The 17,153-nt window shown below is 37.2% G+C and overlaps 1 protein-coding gene across 1 annotated transcript in view; it reads left to right on the top strand.

Annotated features, from left to right (window-relative positions):
• The window catches only part of LOC146131731 (uncharacterized), a 44,518-nt gene that overhangs the window by 2,532 nt on the left and 24,833 nt on the right, over window positions 1–17,153 (top strand). Inside the window, exons 3-24 of the mRNA XM_083397032.1 lie at window positions 346–467; window positions 1,060–1,173; window positions 1,650–1,776; window positions 2,561–2,692; window positions 3,452–3,531; window positions 3,889–3,992; window positions 4,345–4,480; window positions 5,025–5,107; window positions 5,399–5,527; window positions 5,818–5,916; window positions 6,349–6,522; window positions 7,428–7,510; window positions 8,175–8,319; window positions 9,259–9,346; window positions 9,883–9,971; window positions 10,691–10,846; window positions 11,368–11,491; window positions 13,825–13,992; window positions 14,603–14,720; window positions 15,235–15,360; window positions 16,093–16,235; window positions 16,758–16,905. Coding sequence (XP_083253158.1) covers window positions 346–467; window positions 1,060–1,173; window positions 1,650–1,776; window positions 2,561–2,692; window positions 3,452–3,531; window positions 3,889–3,992; window positions 4,345–4,480; window positions 5,025–5,107; window positions 5,399–5,527; window positions 5,818–5,916; window positions 6,349–6,522; window positions 7,428–7,510; window positions 8,175–8,319; window positions 9,259–9,346; window positions 9,883–9,971; window positions 10,691–10,846; window positions 11,368–11,491; window positions 13,825–13,992; window positions 14,603–14,720; window positions 15,235–15,360; window positions 16,093–16,235; window positions 16,758–16,905 — 2,688 coding nt within the window. The remainder of the gene's footprint in view (window positions 1–345; window positions 468–1,059; window positions 1,174–1,649; window positions 1,777–2,560; window positions 2,693–3,451; window positions 3,532–3,888; window positions 3,993–4,344; window positions 4,481–5,024; window positions 5,108–5,398; window positions 5,528–5,817; window positions 5,917–6,348; window positions 6,523–7,427; window positions 7,511–8,174; window positions 8,320–9,258; window positions 9,347–9,882; window positions 9,972–10,690; window positions 10,847–11,367; window positions 11,492–13,824; window positions 13,993–14,602; window positions 14,721–15,234; window positions 15,361–16,092; window positions 16,236–16,757; window positions 16,906–17,153) is intronic.

The raw sequence follows: 17,153 nt of genomic DNA, 5'->3' as shown, positions 1-17,153 counted from the left end.
AGACTTTAATGGCACAAAACGCTATTTTAACTTTTACGCTTTCGGTTAGAAGTGAGGAATTTGGCGTTAACGCTGGCAACCTGTTGTGTGTGAAATGGACGACGCTAGCGTTTTGCTCCAGACGCTAACGCCAGTAGCAAGATGCGTCTAGTGTGAACCCACCTTGAGAAGGGCGCTTGTGTTGTTTACTACAACTTGTTAGACATTAATACATAAAAAAGCAAGTTATCTTTATTTTTTTCTGTTTGTACTGGGTGGACTATTACTTCAAGGCAATATTTCGTTCTTTATGGCCTAGTTTACCTTATCACCCCCAAATAAATAACCCTCATACTGTTGTGTTAGGACTGGGTGTACGGAGCACACATCGGACCTTCTGGACAGAAATGGTGGATCGGGTTAAACGACCTGACAAATGAAAACGTCTGGGCGTGGAGTGATAGCACACCTTACCAGGCATCCATTGCGTGAGTATGGAATCATACTTTATAGCCCGACCAGACTTTCGTAGTGTTATCTGGTTTTGTCATGTTTGTCAAACAGATGTTGCAATTAATTCTGAATAGTAACTGACCTGTTTCTTTAACAATTTGGGCAATGTAATCTAATGTACCTAGGTATATTATATACATGGATGTGCAATGTTGCTTTGCAATTCATTATCAAACTCGCTGCTGAATATGATGGCTATTCGATGCCTCGCTAAAGTTATATTTTTGTGGAAACCATTAACGACCCAGAGGTGTACTTACACGTTGAGGATCTTATCAAAATGCCTCATTGTTTTATACGTCTTTGCCACAGAACTAATTTGGGGTACTGTGGGTATGATAGTATATGGAGGTGCACAATTCATCGCTATTAAATATTTTCCGTCGTTCACATTGTTTTACTTTTTATAAAATAAGTTGATTTGTTTAATTTTTAATAAGTTTGTTTCATTTTCGTAATTTTTACACAAATTGCGAAAACGAATCAAGAGAAGAAAAAAATGCGTGAAAAAATAGCAAAAATGTGCATTTTTATTTCTGTGTTAAAATATATTCCCCTGACTCGCAGGTTGTGGGCATCGGGCGAACCGGACAACAACAACGATGAACATTGTACGTCATATGACGGGGGTAGTAGCGTCACAAGAAGCTCATGGAACGACGAGAACTGCGGCTTAAACAGGTGATCCCCCTTTTGCCAATGCACATAAATTTTGTTGGTTAGAAATGTCGATAATATCGGATCGCAGCCGATGACAATTTCCAAGTGTTAGTATCGGTGCTCGTACGATACTAGGGTAGTATCGGTGCCTATACGATATAAACCTAACTACGAAAAAACACGCTTTGTGATCCAATGCAACAAATTCTACCCAAAGGTAATTTTTTAAAAAATGCTACGACTTCAGGTAATAAAACTTCTCAGCGCTAAATCTAATGTCGGCCGAATAACATTGAGAAAATAACTTTGAACACCTTGATTTCATATAGTTTGCTTGTTTGGACATAGGAATGGTCTCAGTTGCTATCAGAGCGAGTCGCGATAATTTTTGTTTAAAATATTTGGCATCACAACAAAACGTAGTAAACAAACTCCCCAACCTGTGCATTTAAAAGCGTAAATATGTTGACAACTTACTTGAACTTTTTTGTACCCAGGTACTTTGTGTGCAAAGCGACGGTTGGAGCAGCAACTGGAGGCGAGGTTTGTGACGTCGACAATGGATTCGAGCAATTCGACACAAACTGCTACTTACACGTCACTAACTCTATGACGTGGAACGACGTGAGTGGCTAACTGACTGGGCGAGGTGTGGGGTAGCGGGGTTTTTAGGGCGAAGCCTTTCAAAGCAGGGATCGCAGCCTTACAAGGGGTTGTGAGTTTAGGTTCGTGAGTGAGTAGGGTTAAATAAGTTTATTTTGCAGAAAAAATAAATGGGTAGAAGGACTGCTTTGGTTGAGGCATTCTAACGCCCTGTAGTGGATAGGCTTGGGTATTTACCGAGGTCAATTTATTCCGACGTTGATGTTGTCCTTATTTCGGTCGTAAGCTTGTAGCAACCTTTAACAATCCACGGAGCAACCGTCGTGTGTTTGTGGAGGCTAAACCACGGTTTACGTAATGGACAGCAGAATATTTTTCATGTTGTTTGGCCATACTTCGCCTTTTGTTAGTGTGCTTGGGTGCGCTGCTGATGATGATGATGCTGTGGCGCTTGCTCTTACGTTCGATCTTTGTCGAAACTAAAGCATGCGGCCTGTCAAGTTAATTCTTCCCAAGCGCGGAATACTTCCTTAATTAGTTTATTAGCAAATAAATGTTTTCGGATGCAAAATCTTAAACTAAACGACCATTTCATTAAGCTTACATATATTTTGATAAATGCTTTTTTAAGTTACTTAGTTTGATAAATATTCAATAAAAAACCGAGTTAATGAAAAATGTGTCACTAAGTTTTATATTTGGCCGGCTACTTCTACTTAAGTTTTGGGAACTCCCACCCTAAATTCTACGGTCGTATACCATTGCTTCGTCAGCGTTTATTTTGTTATCTTCATGTTGTTTCCAGGCAAACGCCCACTGCTACAAGCACTTCAACGCCTACCTAACCTCGGTAACCAGTGATGCTGAGAACGCCTACCTCGCAAGCAAAGCAGCTCTCTCCGCAAACAATGATATGTGGATCGGACTCTCAGACTCTGTAAGAAATGCACCTTTCAAGTTTTATTCACTTTATGCGCCTATTGATATTAAGGACAATATTATTAAAAAATGGGTATTTGTCTGGCCCGCGCGAGTACGCATACACTCGTTAGTGATTATGTATTGATTTTTGTTAGCATTTAGGTTAGGTGGTATTTTTATAATTCGCATTACTTTTTTTATGGTTTATTTCCTGATTTCATTTGAATTACTATATTAGCCGGCTAAATAGCCAACTGTATATTTTCCTGGCTCATTTAGTTAGGCTCACACTTATTGGTTATTGTACATTGATTTAAATTACTTAAGTGTTAGTCGGTTATCTTTTTATGAAAAATACCTTTTTGGTGGATTGAATAAAGGTTAATATTGCAAGTTTGTTATGTGTTACACATATATGTAAGAAGTATTGTTTAAAGAACGAAAATTGAGTTGATAAAACTAAATAAAAATAAAGGCAAACTTCAACTATAATATTTTAAGGGTTTGTCTTCTTTAAACATAAACCTTTAAAAAAGCAGATTTAGAGTAAAACATCCAATTAACTATCAACTAAGTTTAGCTAAAATTAAATTACTGCAAACTAGTTTTATAGGGTATGTTTTACGTTTTGTTAAAATTGCATACTAAGAAAAAATGGCTTAAGCGTGTTCGTATTCGGAAAGAATGTTTTAAGTATAGACGTTAAAGTTCTTATTCCGGTACGTCTATAACTTATGACCTACTATGGTTTAACCCGGATCATATACGTTTGCAGGAAGTACCTGGGACTTTCCAGTGGAGCAACGGCCATGATTTGGTGGGGTATGACAACTGGGACACCTCTCCTACTATTATGTAAGTACAACTGTAGGCAAATATTCTGGTTATCAAAATAGCTTCATAGTGTATTGTGTGTAGGCCACGTACATTAAAAATTAATATCTTATGTTTAACGAAATATGCAAATATATTGTGATATGGCTTTGTAAATTTTATTGGATCTTTATAGGAATAAAGGGTCGCCATTAATAATATTTATAAAATAATTTATATTATATAAATGCTTTCAAGTTATTGCATCTAACTAAGTGACCAATATTGGAAATTTTACCAGAAAACAAATATTTTGGGACATGAGAACCGGTTTTACGAAGTATGATTTTACCGCGCATTGGTTATTTGTTGGCAAGTTACAGCATGAGTTGTATGCAGAAATGCTGGTAGTACGTGTGTTGAGATGTTGGCCACAAGTGGGTTTTGGAATACAACTCGGTGTGGGGTTGAGAACACGTTCGTCTGCAAGAAGGGACTAAAAAGTAGGTTTTAGCACAACTTTAGAACAGTTTAAAGTTTGGGTTGCGAAATGTTCAAGTTTAAGGTGAAACATTTTCCTTTAAAAGGAATTCTCCATATTTGTAAAAAAAAAATATTTTTGTAAAATTAGTTTTTTGTTAAAATTAAATTATGGTCTGTTTGTCTGTAATGCTTATTGACAGCAAATTGTTTGTTATCATTAAATCACCGAAAATTTACAGGGTTATTTATCTTTTGAAAATATATTACTTTAACAAATTGTCGTGTCGTGAGTTTCTATACATAAGGACAAATTGTGGGTTGTGTCAAAAGCACTGCTAAGATCCCCCACCAACCGACTTTGTTGCATTGTAGCTTCGTGTCCGGACGGTTGGATATACGGGCACGGGAAGTGCTACGAGTTCCACCTCAACCCGAGTCTCTATGTGAGTTGGACGGATGCACGCGACTTCTGCGCACTCAAGAACGCAAGGATACTACAAATAAAAACGTAAGATTACCAAGTCGTGGTGTAATATTACTAATGTGTGGCGTCATCGTTGGTCAGTACGACTATAGATCGCAGTATTATGCGCAGTGTTTTTACGATGTTGTTTTTTGAGGGACGGGAACAACTTCTCAAGTTTATTCAAAGATCTCTCAAAATATAGTCTTCTCTAACTACAGTAGTTTTAGCAACTATGATTATTATTTACACTTGGATAAAATAGCCGCGCAAAAATTCTCTTAGCGTTTAATAAAGTGCAATAATCGCTTAGTTTATTAAATACAAGGCACACTTTCGAACGTGAAAGCCAAACGCTTCTGAAATTGGAAATTTTAGGTGCTCCCTAATGAACTACCTCATTGTTTTTCAAAGTCTTTCGAGATTTGTTTTAATGTCTAAGTATATTTAGCCCTTCAGATAATGTACGATGCATTTTTTTACAAACCCCGAAATCTTGTGAATTAAACCATTGAAATCTCAAAACTTATTCTTTTCTGGCTCAAATATATATTTAAATAAAGTTAATGTTTACTTCGTTTCTTCGCAGCGAAGAAGAGCAGAACTTTATCTCTGCTTTCTACCAACAATGGAAAAGCGACGGCATCCTGCAAATGTGGCTCGGAGTCTCAGGTTTGGCTCCCAATTAAATTAGAATAAACTGCCAGCCAAGTCATTTAAAAAATACCTCAAGTCATTATGAGAGCAAGTCAATTTCAAGTCATGTCATTGACATGAAAGTAAACTATTAAAATTGGTAAACTCGCCCGATTATAAGCAACAATTTAACTAAAAAAGCAACACAAACGCAATAGACAGCACTAAAAGTGTTTAATGTGAAAAACAAGTTATTTGTCCAAAAGACTCAAGTCAAGTCATGTCATTTGAAAGCAGTGAGTTAAGCCATTACAATCTCACTTCCAGACGTCAACCACGACCAGATTCTGCGCTGGTCCGATGACTCCGTTGTAAGCTACCAACAATGGGATGGTGACGTCACAAACAACCTGAACGCGGGAAACGACGATTGTGCGTGGATTTATACCGGGAAAAGTAAGGCTTGTGATTGGACGGATGGTCATCAGATGATTAAACACCTCGTTCGTACAAATTAAAAGATAAACGGTTTTGTAAATGTGGTTTAATTAAATCGCTATGTTCAAAATTTTTATGAAATTTGCAATTACCATTGGTTAAAAGTAACATTTACTCAAAGGTAACGTTTACCAAATGCAACATGTGGTAGGAAACTTTTACTAAATAACATTTATTTATTAAACGTAAATTATACTAAAGTAACATTTCCTAACGGCAACATGTAGTGGTAATAACTTTGTGTTTAGCTTCACAGAACTGGGAGATTGGCAACTGCTTCCAGCTCCAAGCTTTTGCTTGCGAGATTCCTGAAGGTGTCAGCCTCTCTCCTCTCCCCAGGCCACTGCGTGAGTGAATTGGCAACTTCGTACTCTAAGCTTTTTGAGGTTGCCATACACAAGTATAGCTGTTATAGTGAGCCAAGACATGTGGCACATATGCGTATTAAGACCCCTGTCTATATCGGGACCATTTGCATTTTTAAATGAAACATTTTGTGTAAAAGCAAAAAAAAATTGGAAATACCTGCATTGCTGTTTTCTATTGTTAAACTTTTAAGTTTATGGTATTTGAGGTTGTAATGACAAACGAGTTTTTACCCACCTATATATTTTCCATTATACTTTAATAGACCCAGTGATTTTGAAAATCTAAGCCTGCCTCTGGTGCACTACATAGTATTTATTAAAAATAATTAATCATGGACAGAACGAAATGTTTCGCCAGATGACGGGTATACAATAATCGAAGTATTATTAAACACCACCAACTTTGCGCAGTGAACTACACGTGCCCCCAGGACAACCCGTGGCGTTTGTTCAACGGCTTTTGCTACCTGTTCCCCTCGGGCAAGTTCACCTTCGACGCATCTGAGGATTACTGCCTCAAATCTTTGCCAGGGGGCGGACATCTAGTCAGCATCCACACCGAGGCAGAACAGTCATTTGTATCAGGTGAGAAGCGGACAAAAATGTGGTACTGTCGGACAAAAAATATCACTGTTCGACCAAATATGGCCGCTGCTAGACTAAATATTGTGGCAGGGGGACCCAAAAATGTCGCTGTCGGAAAATTTCGGAAAATTTGGCCGCAAACCTGGACATTCAGGTACAATTTGAGACTGTAAGACCACATTTGTCCCAGTGAAACTTAATATGGCATTTAAATCAACTATCGCAGTAAAACCAAATTATTGACGAACATTTCTCAAAAGACTGCGATTAAGAACCGAAAACTACAGCCACATGGACCGAAATGAGGCAGTATAGCAGGGTTTTTATATCCATAGGTATACAGTAGCGCAAAATTGTTCGGCCGTTTAATTTAGCCAAGTCGACTTTAGTAATCTTATAGGTTCGATTTATTGAGATCGATTCTGAGCAAAATTTACGAAAATTCCGACAGCAATACAGACATGGCTCATATTAATGTTGCGTTCGCTCACAAAAAGTACAGTGAAGAGAATTGTTTCTCCAAAACTTCGCTTTTCTATATTTTCGCTATAGTTTTCGTTTGCCGCAAAAACTGGTTGAGAAACACTGCTCTAGAAGATCAAATACTGCTGTGTTGTTGTTAAATACAGCAGCAGGTTGAACACAAATATCTTCTTGGACAAAGTATTCCTGTGCTTAGTTTAAATATGGTTTCTAAGTCTAAAAAATCGTTCCGCGGACAAAATATGGATTAGGTGAATTAATAAACTGTTTTTGAAGCTGGATATCCAGAAATACTTTATTGTTATATCCTTTGATTTTAGCGAATAAATCTGTTAAGGTAAAACCTTGTTTTGACACTAAATAACCTATGCATAGGTTACCGACAATTCATTTAACTCACACCCCTGTTATTCTCACCCCAGGTCACATGAGAGGTCAAACATGGAGCGGGCTCAACGACCGACTCCAAGAAGGAACCTACCAATGGATCGACCAAACTCCGCTCGTGAGTTCAACCTTGGCTGTATTTTAAAGGAGCAAAATAATCGCTTGAATTTCTTTAACTGTATTCAAAACAGAGGTTTATTTTTACATGTTAAGATTAATTTCGGCATCTTAGCGACCATTTAAGCCACAACTGTCACAAAACAGTTCCAGAAACGGTATATTAATTTAGACTTTCACTGTTGCCACAAAGCCTTTGATTACTTAAATGTACTCGATGTTGTTTGACTTAATTATCCTTTTAAAAAGTCAGCAAAAAATATATTTTCAATTCGCTGTCTTAACTTTTTCTGTGCAGCTTGAGTTATGCGTTTAAAAACTGCTTAGTATACCCATTTTTTAAACTTTTTGTTGACCATAGCATAACTGTTTTGTTTTCGAATTACATTTAAAACACAACAGGCGATCAATTTTAGGTCTAGAATTTTTTTGAAAAATATTTTACAAAAATGTGCGGCACCCCAATAACACTAGCAATCGTTTAATGGCTTTTGTCAGATCTGCTTGTTAAAAAATCCTGGGTATTCTTAAAATTTTCTGCTCGCCAAAAGCCAAACCTAAACAGAAACCTGCCCATGTGTATATAACTATGTAAGCATCTTAGAAGATAATGTTTATCAACTTAGACTTTACAAACATAAACTAACTCATTTATTTATTTGCAGGACTTTACGAACTGGAAGTTCAACCAGCCCGAGGGTAACGGCGATTGCATCAGATTTGTTGGGACCGATAACGAAGCTGCGTGGGGAGGTTGGAACGATCGGGATTGCTCCGAAGTTATATTCCCTGCTTGCAAGATCCAAGCAAGTCAGTGTTTGTGGAACTAGGACGTATCGTTACTTTGCTGACTATAGAGAGGTCTCCTGTTTATTCCTATACCGATACCCGATAATTTGGACAAACATTATCGTGATCCGCTAACAAGTGACTACAAGCCTAATAACTAATTTGAAAAAATTAAAACGTGTAAGCGTCACGTTTTCCGGGTTAGTAAGCACAAAAATCGTTTAGTTCCAGCTAACTTATAAAAACCTTAATTGTTAAATGTTATTTGTTTGTAAGATTGAAGCAAGTGTGTTTGGTTTTTTGCCCGAGATTATAAATTAAACCGTATTGACCACCGTTGAAGCTATAAAACTGCTTTAATATGCAGATGAATATGTTCACAAGATTCGCGTCTTTATGGGTGAACTTGTTAGTTTTTTAGTGAATAGTTTGTATAAGTTTTGCTTTATATTTTATTTCTGATTTAAATAATGTTCTATTTTTAGCTCCAACGGATTCCTATGCTCCATCAACCGTCGACCGTAAGTTTTAATGTACAATATTTTTTTAATTGTACTTTTGGACCTGTGTTTTTTTCTTCATTGAAATAGTTTTAAAAACAATTTAAAAACACCACTTACCAACTGTACACAATGTAGAAAAACATTCTTGATTTGTTGCATTCCAGTTGTACACAAACCTTTGTATTGAGAAGCTTACCATTAGCAAGATCTAAAGTATTAAATTGAAGATTTCTCTCGCCATCCTTAAGCATTAGAACCATCATCCCATAATGATGACATAGCCTGATTAGAAACTCGGATTTTTTTCTTTCAAACTATAATTAACAAAAATAAACCTGTCACTGGAGTAAAAATTGGAATCCTGAGCAATCAAAACACCTCTCCACCACGCACTTTGAACGTATATTGTATGATAACCGGGTTGGTATCCACTATTGATGTTATATTTCTACTTCAGCTGACCCACATGAGAGCTTGTGTGGAACAAACTACCTCCACAACGCAGCTAACCACAAGTGCTACAAGATCGAAGCTAAATACCCGAGGTTGGTGCCAACATACGGGCTATAAAAGTTAAAAAAAAGTATAGGGGGATGCCCGAAGTGTGGGCTTGACTGCATGGTGAAAAGAAATTTTTGAGATTTCTAAAAAAATTTAAAAATGGCCTTTTATCTAGCATTGTTAAATGCGGTGGGCAGCTAGTCTTGTAAGAATTTTCAAGGCCATGTTATTTGAGGAAATTTTTCCTCTTATAAATAGCTGAGTTCAAGCGATGTTTTACTTCCAGTTAAGCTTTTTTAGCTTTTTTTCTGAATGATATAAATACGATTCTTATCAGTAAAACTAGTTATCACGATTTACCCTCATTTCTGGCTTGAAACTTGCAATTTTATGTGCTTTAATATTTTGTTGATATTCGCCATTATAGTTGAGATTTGAGCCTAGAGATTAAAGCTCATATTAACTTTGTATAATTAAACAATTATTCCTAATATTAAGGTATTTATTTACGCTTAAGTTCAATTTTGTCAACACAATCTGATTTGTTGTTTAATTTACAATGACGTACTTTGTGACGTAGACAATGGGCAGACGCGCGACTTCATTGTCAGCAGGAAGGGGGAGACCTACTTAGCATAAACACCCCCGAGGAACAATCATTCATCGAGTGTAAGTGACGTCACTTGTTGTGTGGACGTTAGTTTTGGATATTGAGGTTCCAAGGTCGTGGGTTCGAATCTCACCGCAGCCTCGTTTATAATTAGGAGTTTTATTCCGTTGTGTTGAACCTGTGTGAAATAGAGTATATGAATGTCGATCAAAAATGTTAAAAATAGCTAACTCCTGACAGTTGACCGCGTGCCTTCGAAAGGGTTTACCGAAATCTGCTTAATCAAGATAACCAGGATTTACTGGTGATTTACAATATCCCAAGTTTGTCAAATACGTTTGCGCGTCACATAAAACTCGTCATGCCCCTTAAATCATTTGAAACTCATTGTACCTGTTATTCCAGTGTTTCTTCATCTTTTTACCTTACAGACCTACAAAAACTTTTTGTGTATTATGTGCCTCATAAGCTTTATGTTTAAATTACTGTGAAATGCATAAGCTAAGACGAAAGAAAAATAAAACTGATTAAAAACATATAAATTTTAATATTTTAATACTTGCCGCGGCGCCCCTGGCAACGTTTCAAGGCGCACCTGTTCATAAGCGCTGCGTAAGGCAATCCTGTTTAAAGCGCCTTAAACTTGTTTAACTCGCTTCGGTGTCCGGTTTATATGAAACTCGTACAACCTACATCTCCAGAAACTCTTAGTCTATAACCTGTTTAAATCGCTTAAACTTAACTCGCTTCAACTTGTTTCACTCGCTCCCACTTGTAGTTTACATTACGTACCTTGATGCGATTGGCTTCTGGACGGGTGGAATCGACTCGTACAATGGACCTGACGCCCTCCCAGATGTTGTGGCCGATTCTTTCGATGGAGGTTGGAGGTGGATCGATGGTTCGCCCTTTAACTTCGTCAACTGGATGGCAGGTTGGAACAAGAAACATTACAAGCTTAATGTTGGCAAAACTAAGCGATAGCGATACAAGTAGTTTAAACTTGATAATGAATGTGAAAGCCAAAAAGTTCAAGTAGATCGACATCATCTTGATTAAGATGTTTCGATACGAGCTTGTATCACACGCTCACCATTAACTAAATATGATACAAGCTCGTATCGAAACGTCTTAATCAAGATGATGTCGATCTACTCAAACCCTTTTTGATTTGAGATTCATTATTATGCTAAAAGTAGATTAAATCATACAAAAGGTATAGGGCAACAACAGTATATAATGTTTGACAATCTTGGCGTATAACATTGGTCGGCGAAAGCAGCTGCCGTGGCTTAACCGAAAAACGACCTTATTTAAAAAAAAACTAAGTATGTTTTTAAACAGCTGATCGAGATCGCTATTTTGACTAATGTCCATTGTATACTTTATCAAAGCTAGCATAGGCTGTATATACAGAACCGTATGTCCACTTAATGGCCACCATATACTTTACAGGTCAACCTGATGACGATACGGGTGAAGATTGCGTCCAAATACGAACCGATCAACTCGGATTGTGGAACGACGTTTCATGTGCAGCTTATCACGGCTACATCTGCGAGAAGGACGACCCTGAACAGTAAGTATGAAGAATGCCATGTATAAAAACACTTTTTTCAACCCTGTATAGAAACATTTAATAAGCCCTGTTGCCTAAACACAAATACACATGCCATGTGCCTACGTCTGTGAGAAGTTGACCCCGAACATTGAGTGTAAAACAGTTATTTCAACCTTTTTCCGCGGTGACCCAAACGCTAAGATTAAATATAACAGCGCTGCTTTGGTGATCCGTTCTCGTTGCTGAACTTTTTAAGTAAACAAAAAAAATAAGACAAATGTCACAAATATGTTCGAATTTAATTAACACAAGCCTTCTCTATTTGTCCTATAGTTTGTTAATATATCAGGGTTGGACTTAAGCACTCGCCCGCTCGCCAATGCGAGTGCAAATCGCTCCTGGCGAGTGCTGATTGACACCCACTCGCCCGACTGGCGAGTGGCTTCGGCGAGAAATGTAATTAGTTTGTGTAGCACAACTTGTGTTAAGCACCACTACTAAGCGAAATATTACTTAGCGCCAGTTATTTCCTTAAACGCTAAGGTGCAAATACATTCAACACTACACAATTAGTAAGGTTAATGGAGGTCATGTTCGAAGCCCGTAATAAAGACTCTTTGTCACGTTTAAAAAAATCGTTTACCGGCAAACAATCAAAGACATCATTGCTGCAGTAAACAGTTATGAGGTTTATTGTTTAACTTGAACGTTGTTAATTTTTAAAGGTTAAATCCGGTCATTGACGCCTTTGGAAAAGTTTATTGGGCGTACCCAGCGATAAAAAATTACTTGTCTGTATTTATTGAAGAAAATTATAAGCAATTCCTGCAGTTTTGGGTAACAATATGTTCGAAGCAAATATCTTATAATAATATTTGTAAGCACTGTATTTTTAAATGTCGGACCCTGAACACTACGATATTTAAAATATCGCATACTTGTGCCACAGCTGAGCATTAGTAATTAGTCTACGTAAGAATGTTGTTGCGATCTCTTAAGTTCACAACGGTCAACCAAGCCAAAGCTTAAAAAATAACTGTCTGTAAATATTTTATATCGTAATTAAGTTTAGATACAATTCGAAACCATTGCGGACGCCCTTGGAAAATCGAAACGACCCACTATGGGCGTCGCGCAGAACCTCTGGTGCATATGGTTGTTATCTGTGAGAAAGAATGGTTTAGTTATAAATTTACAATGATTTTGTCATTTTTGGCTTTTGAACCAGCAACTATAGTGTTAGGCGAAATGTGGCGTTTTGTTCAACCTGCGGTGAAACGTCAAGCACAGAAAAACCAGAATACGAAAAAAAGAGAGCGCGAGGAATTGTCAGTGTTATTTTTTTCACTAAAGATTGTAGAAAGTATTTCGACTAAAAAACATTGTTTTAAGCGTAAACTGCTTTATGGGCCATTCATTTGTTCAGCATAAAACTAAACGACCAAACTTTTATAAAAACAAATGTTTACGATAGGTTGGAAAGTAGCCGCTCGGCCGCGGGCACAGCCGCGCATTTCATGTAAAGTCAACGTAAAATTCAGTCAGCCGCGAAAAATCGCGCAAACGCGCAAAACTTTCGTCGCGCTGAAGGTTTTCCATATAGTACTCAATTTTCAGCCGAGCAACTTTTACAGATAACTTTATTACAGCCGCGCAATTTCAAGCTGCAAAATTGTCTCTCCCGCGCAAAATCTAAAGTTTTCAATCTGGTGTTTACGTATAGAAAAAGACAGATTACCGATAACCCAAGAAATGACCGCGCTAGGACGGAAATTTGCAGACGGCGTGCCAACAAATTTGGCGAGTGTTATTTCGTCGGGGCGAGTGCTGATTGATAGCCGCTCGCCAGGCTGGCGAGTGTAAATTTTTGCTTAGGAACAACCCTGTTATGGAGAAATCTTGCTTGAAACCAATCCAATAAATCTAACCCTTCAAACTACTGCAGTCGGCGAGCCAAACAAATTAAACTGCGACAAAATTTTGGGCCGCAAACCTTTGGTTGAAAAATACTCCCCTTTGTATCGAAACGCCTTCACTAAAATGTCGACTCGATATATTTTCAAGCTACATTACAGATCCGTCATCCGTGCATAGTTTACCTAAATAAAACAATTGGTTCTCATGTTAATTTCCTCCTGCTCTTGTTATGTACATTTTTGAATGAAAAAAAGTATTTTTATATTTAAATGAATAAATTGGCTTGGTTTGATTAAAATATTACTCATCTGGGTTTAATGCTTTTTAATCCAGAATGAAGAGTGAATTATTAAGTTGAAACCATCGTGATAAGAACTTAACTTAATTGTATAACCAATTCCTCCTGCTCTTTTAATCCTCTTCTTTCCTCCAAGTCCCCCTGAGGAGCCAGTATCCGAGTGCACATCGGAGGATTGCTGCTTCGGTCATCTTGGAGTGGAGGTTGGAGGAGTTGTGTTGGATGATCAGCTCTCTGCATCTTCCCAACAATACGACACTTCATCAGCTCAAAGAGGAAGGCTCAACACACTCGACCAACATATGTGAGTAGTGTCACGAAAGAACTAATGCTTATATGGCTATCGGGTCGGCACCGATACTACCAGAGTATTGTAGCCCACTTTTTTTTATTAAGGCATAGATGAATATAAATTTGTATCTCTTTTATCATCTATCTGACGCCTTTATTTGCAAAAGAAAAAAACGGAAAATCGAAAAAAAACATGTCATTTTTTATCGTAATTTTTGTAAATATTAGATAAATCTTTTAATCTCTGTAAAAAAATCCCAAACTATTTGTGTCGGCGACCAAACCAAATTGAACGACATGAAAATATTTGGTCGTAGGGCGTTATTTTCTAACCAACGCAAATTGATTGTTGATTAGCTAAATTAATTAGTTTAAGATATAAAAATGAACTAAACAGCTTTTGTGCTGTCGTATGTTGTCACCGAAACGAACCATTTGGCCTTTTCAAACTTTTATAAAACACCTTAGGCTAAAAAAGTTACAATAAACATGGGCAAAACGTCACACTAAAAGCATTTACGTATAATTTAAAAACATCGTTGTTTTTTAGTTGTCCCTAGTGCGTCTAAAAACGCTCTGCACACCACGTTCCCATGTTTAACTCTTACCCCAAATGTTTGCAGTGGGGCACTCGACTTGGGGCCAGGACTTGGGGCTTGGATCCCAAACGCCAACGACCCCAACCCCTGGATACAAGTGGAGTTTAACGATGTGATGGAGATGAGGGGCGTCATCACACAGGTGGGTAAATAACAAAACAAATACCAAGATAAACCCGCAATGAATATAATGTTTTAAAATAATCAGGTAAACAGAATGACAAACAAACCTTTATCATTTTTCTGCGGAAGATTTTTGCATTCGAAAGTGTTTCAGTGCTTTATACAATGCTTATAATATAATATTATTTATCAATAACTGAAACGTACACATTGTGTATTCTGTGATCAAGCCCTTCTGGAGTCGTACTGGCAAACGATACCGGCACATATTATAAGTACACAAGATGCCTTTGCAGAGGCTTACCGAAATCCCGGTTAAACGAGAACTGACTTAACAGTAATACTTTACAATGTGTATTTTTTTTAAATTGTATAGATTCTGCAATTATTCCTAAAAAGCAAAATTGACCCGCCAGGTTAAAGCTTTGATGGACCACTGATCTGACCTAAACAACGAATTTAAAACACCTACTGCTTGAATGTGACATCTGTTGTTTGCTTTACAACTCAGTGTAACACAACTATGTACTCAGGGCCGGAACGGATTGAGCCAACCTGACAACCAGAACAACTGGTCGCGTAAGTTCAGCGTCCAGTATCTCATCAACAAAGCGCTTGGAACATGGGAAGATTATAAAGAGCTGGATGGATCTGTGAAGGTTAGAACCTCGCGATGTTTTTGTTGTACTTGGTATTTCCGAAAACACAGTAGCTATGTGTAACTTTTGTGCGCTGTTTTTGAAATGCATTTCTAAACATGCGCACGAATTATTATTTCCTATTTTTGAGTATTTTTTATTAAAGTCAATTCAATAAAAGTTGAAAACTATAAAAAGTTTTATAAAGTAATTTTTTTAAATTAATTAGGAAGTTTATAAATGTTTCATGAATACCAATGTATGTCTGTATATTTTATTGACACATAGATTTTTTGTAGATATTATTACCAAGATGTTAATTTATCAGCTCTTTATATGTTATAAATTTAATAAATCCTAGTGATTTGGCAAAAAGTAATGTGTTTTACCAAGATTCAGGAAAACGTACAAACCGAAAAAGAGTCTTTTTTAACATTAAAATCAAATATATTTAAGTTTTGCATTTAGTTTTCTATTATCAATTAAATATGCAACCCTGTATTAATTGAAAAAACTTAACATTAGGGAATGTAACAACATAAGGCAAAGTAAACCGACCGCCAAAAACGGAGATAAAATGCGATAACTCGTTTCAATTTGTTTGAAAGGCGTTTTTTTCCCGTGCTGTTGTTGCATTCCCTGATGAAGACTCCATAGGATGCCGGAACGTCAGATAAAATAAATAAGTACCGGAAGAACTTCAGTATACTTCGGCTTATAACAACATCATATTTAAACATTTACTAACTCTAGGTTTACGACGGCAACTTCGACCAGGACACACAGGTGACCAACATCTTCAGTCGTCCCATCGTTTCCTCCGGGATCAGGATCCTACCGAAGGATTGCAGGAGAAGTTGCTCGTTGAGGATCGAGGTCATCGGATGCAGAGCAACGTAAGGAACAATCGGGAGCTTGTTAATTCTAGGAAGTTTTTCAAGCTCGCTATGAGTATTTAAAGCATTTTTTAATTGTCTGCTAAAAACAAAAAAAAAGTAAAATGAATATTTTAAATCCGTCCGAAACATGTGAGAATTGCTTAACTCAGCTTGCTCTATCAATTCGCTGCTTAATTCTACGAAGCTGTTTTGTTTTGTGCCATTATACAGTAAATTGTAATCGCTCCATAAAAATATTGTAATGGAAAACGAGGATAGAGGTTCAATTGTCCAACAACTTGCTTTAGTACTGAGAAAGATTATTTAGTTGCTAACCTTCGTTTAGAAAAGGTTGCTTTCACATTTTAATCGCTGCATTGAATTAATAATCATGGCTGAAATTCGTGTTTATTTGGTGTCGGATTGGCACCTGCACCACCCTGAGCATTACTACCACTTAAAACCGGCTATCGATTCGATATATTAGTAACTCCCTCTTTTCACCCAACACAACCTTGTTTAATCCCTCTTCATCCTCAGATGCGTTGCTTCACTTGGAGTCTCCAAGGACGCATTCTCCTTCAACTTCCCGATTCTTCCCGACAACTTGATGACGGCTTCGTCGCAACAAACCGGCTCCGAAGCTTACTACGCAAGACTCGACTATTCCAGCGGAGGTGGGTTGTTGATGAGGCGCAGATGGAAAGGTTTATCAACTTCATGGCAACGGTTCTTTGCTGGGCTAAGTGCCTGGTTACCACAAAGTCTGGTTTTTTAAAAGTATTTGAATGTCTTTGAATTAATTATTGAAAAGTATTTAAAGCCCGTGTTTTTTTAAAGTCTTTGATTTATTTTCTGTGAGCTTAGGTTATGTAAAAGTATCAAAGCAAAAACAATTTTTCAAATATTTGTTATTATGTTGGCCTTTGTAGCGTT

Source organism: Ascidiella aspersa, chromosome 9 (genome assembly GCF_963924565.1).
Source record: "Ascidiella aspersa chromosome 9, kaAscAspe10.2, whole genome shotgun sequence".
In the NCBI taxonomy this organism is placed as follows: Eukaryota; Metazoa; Chordata; class Ascidiacea; order Phlebobranchia; family Ascidiidae; genus Ascidiella; species Ascidiella aspersa.
This window is presented reverse-complemented; position numbering and strand designations above follow the sequence as displayed.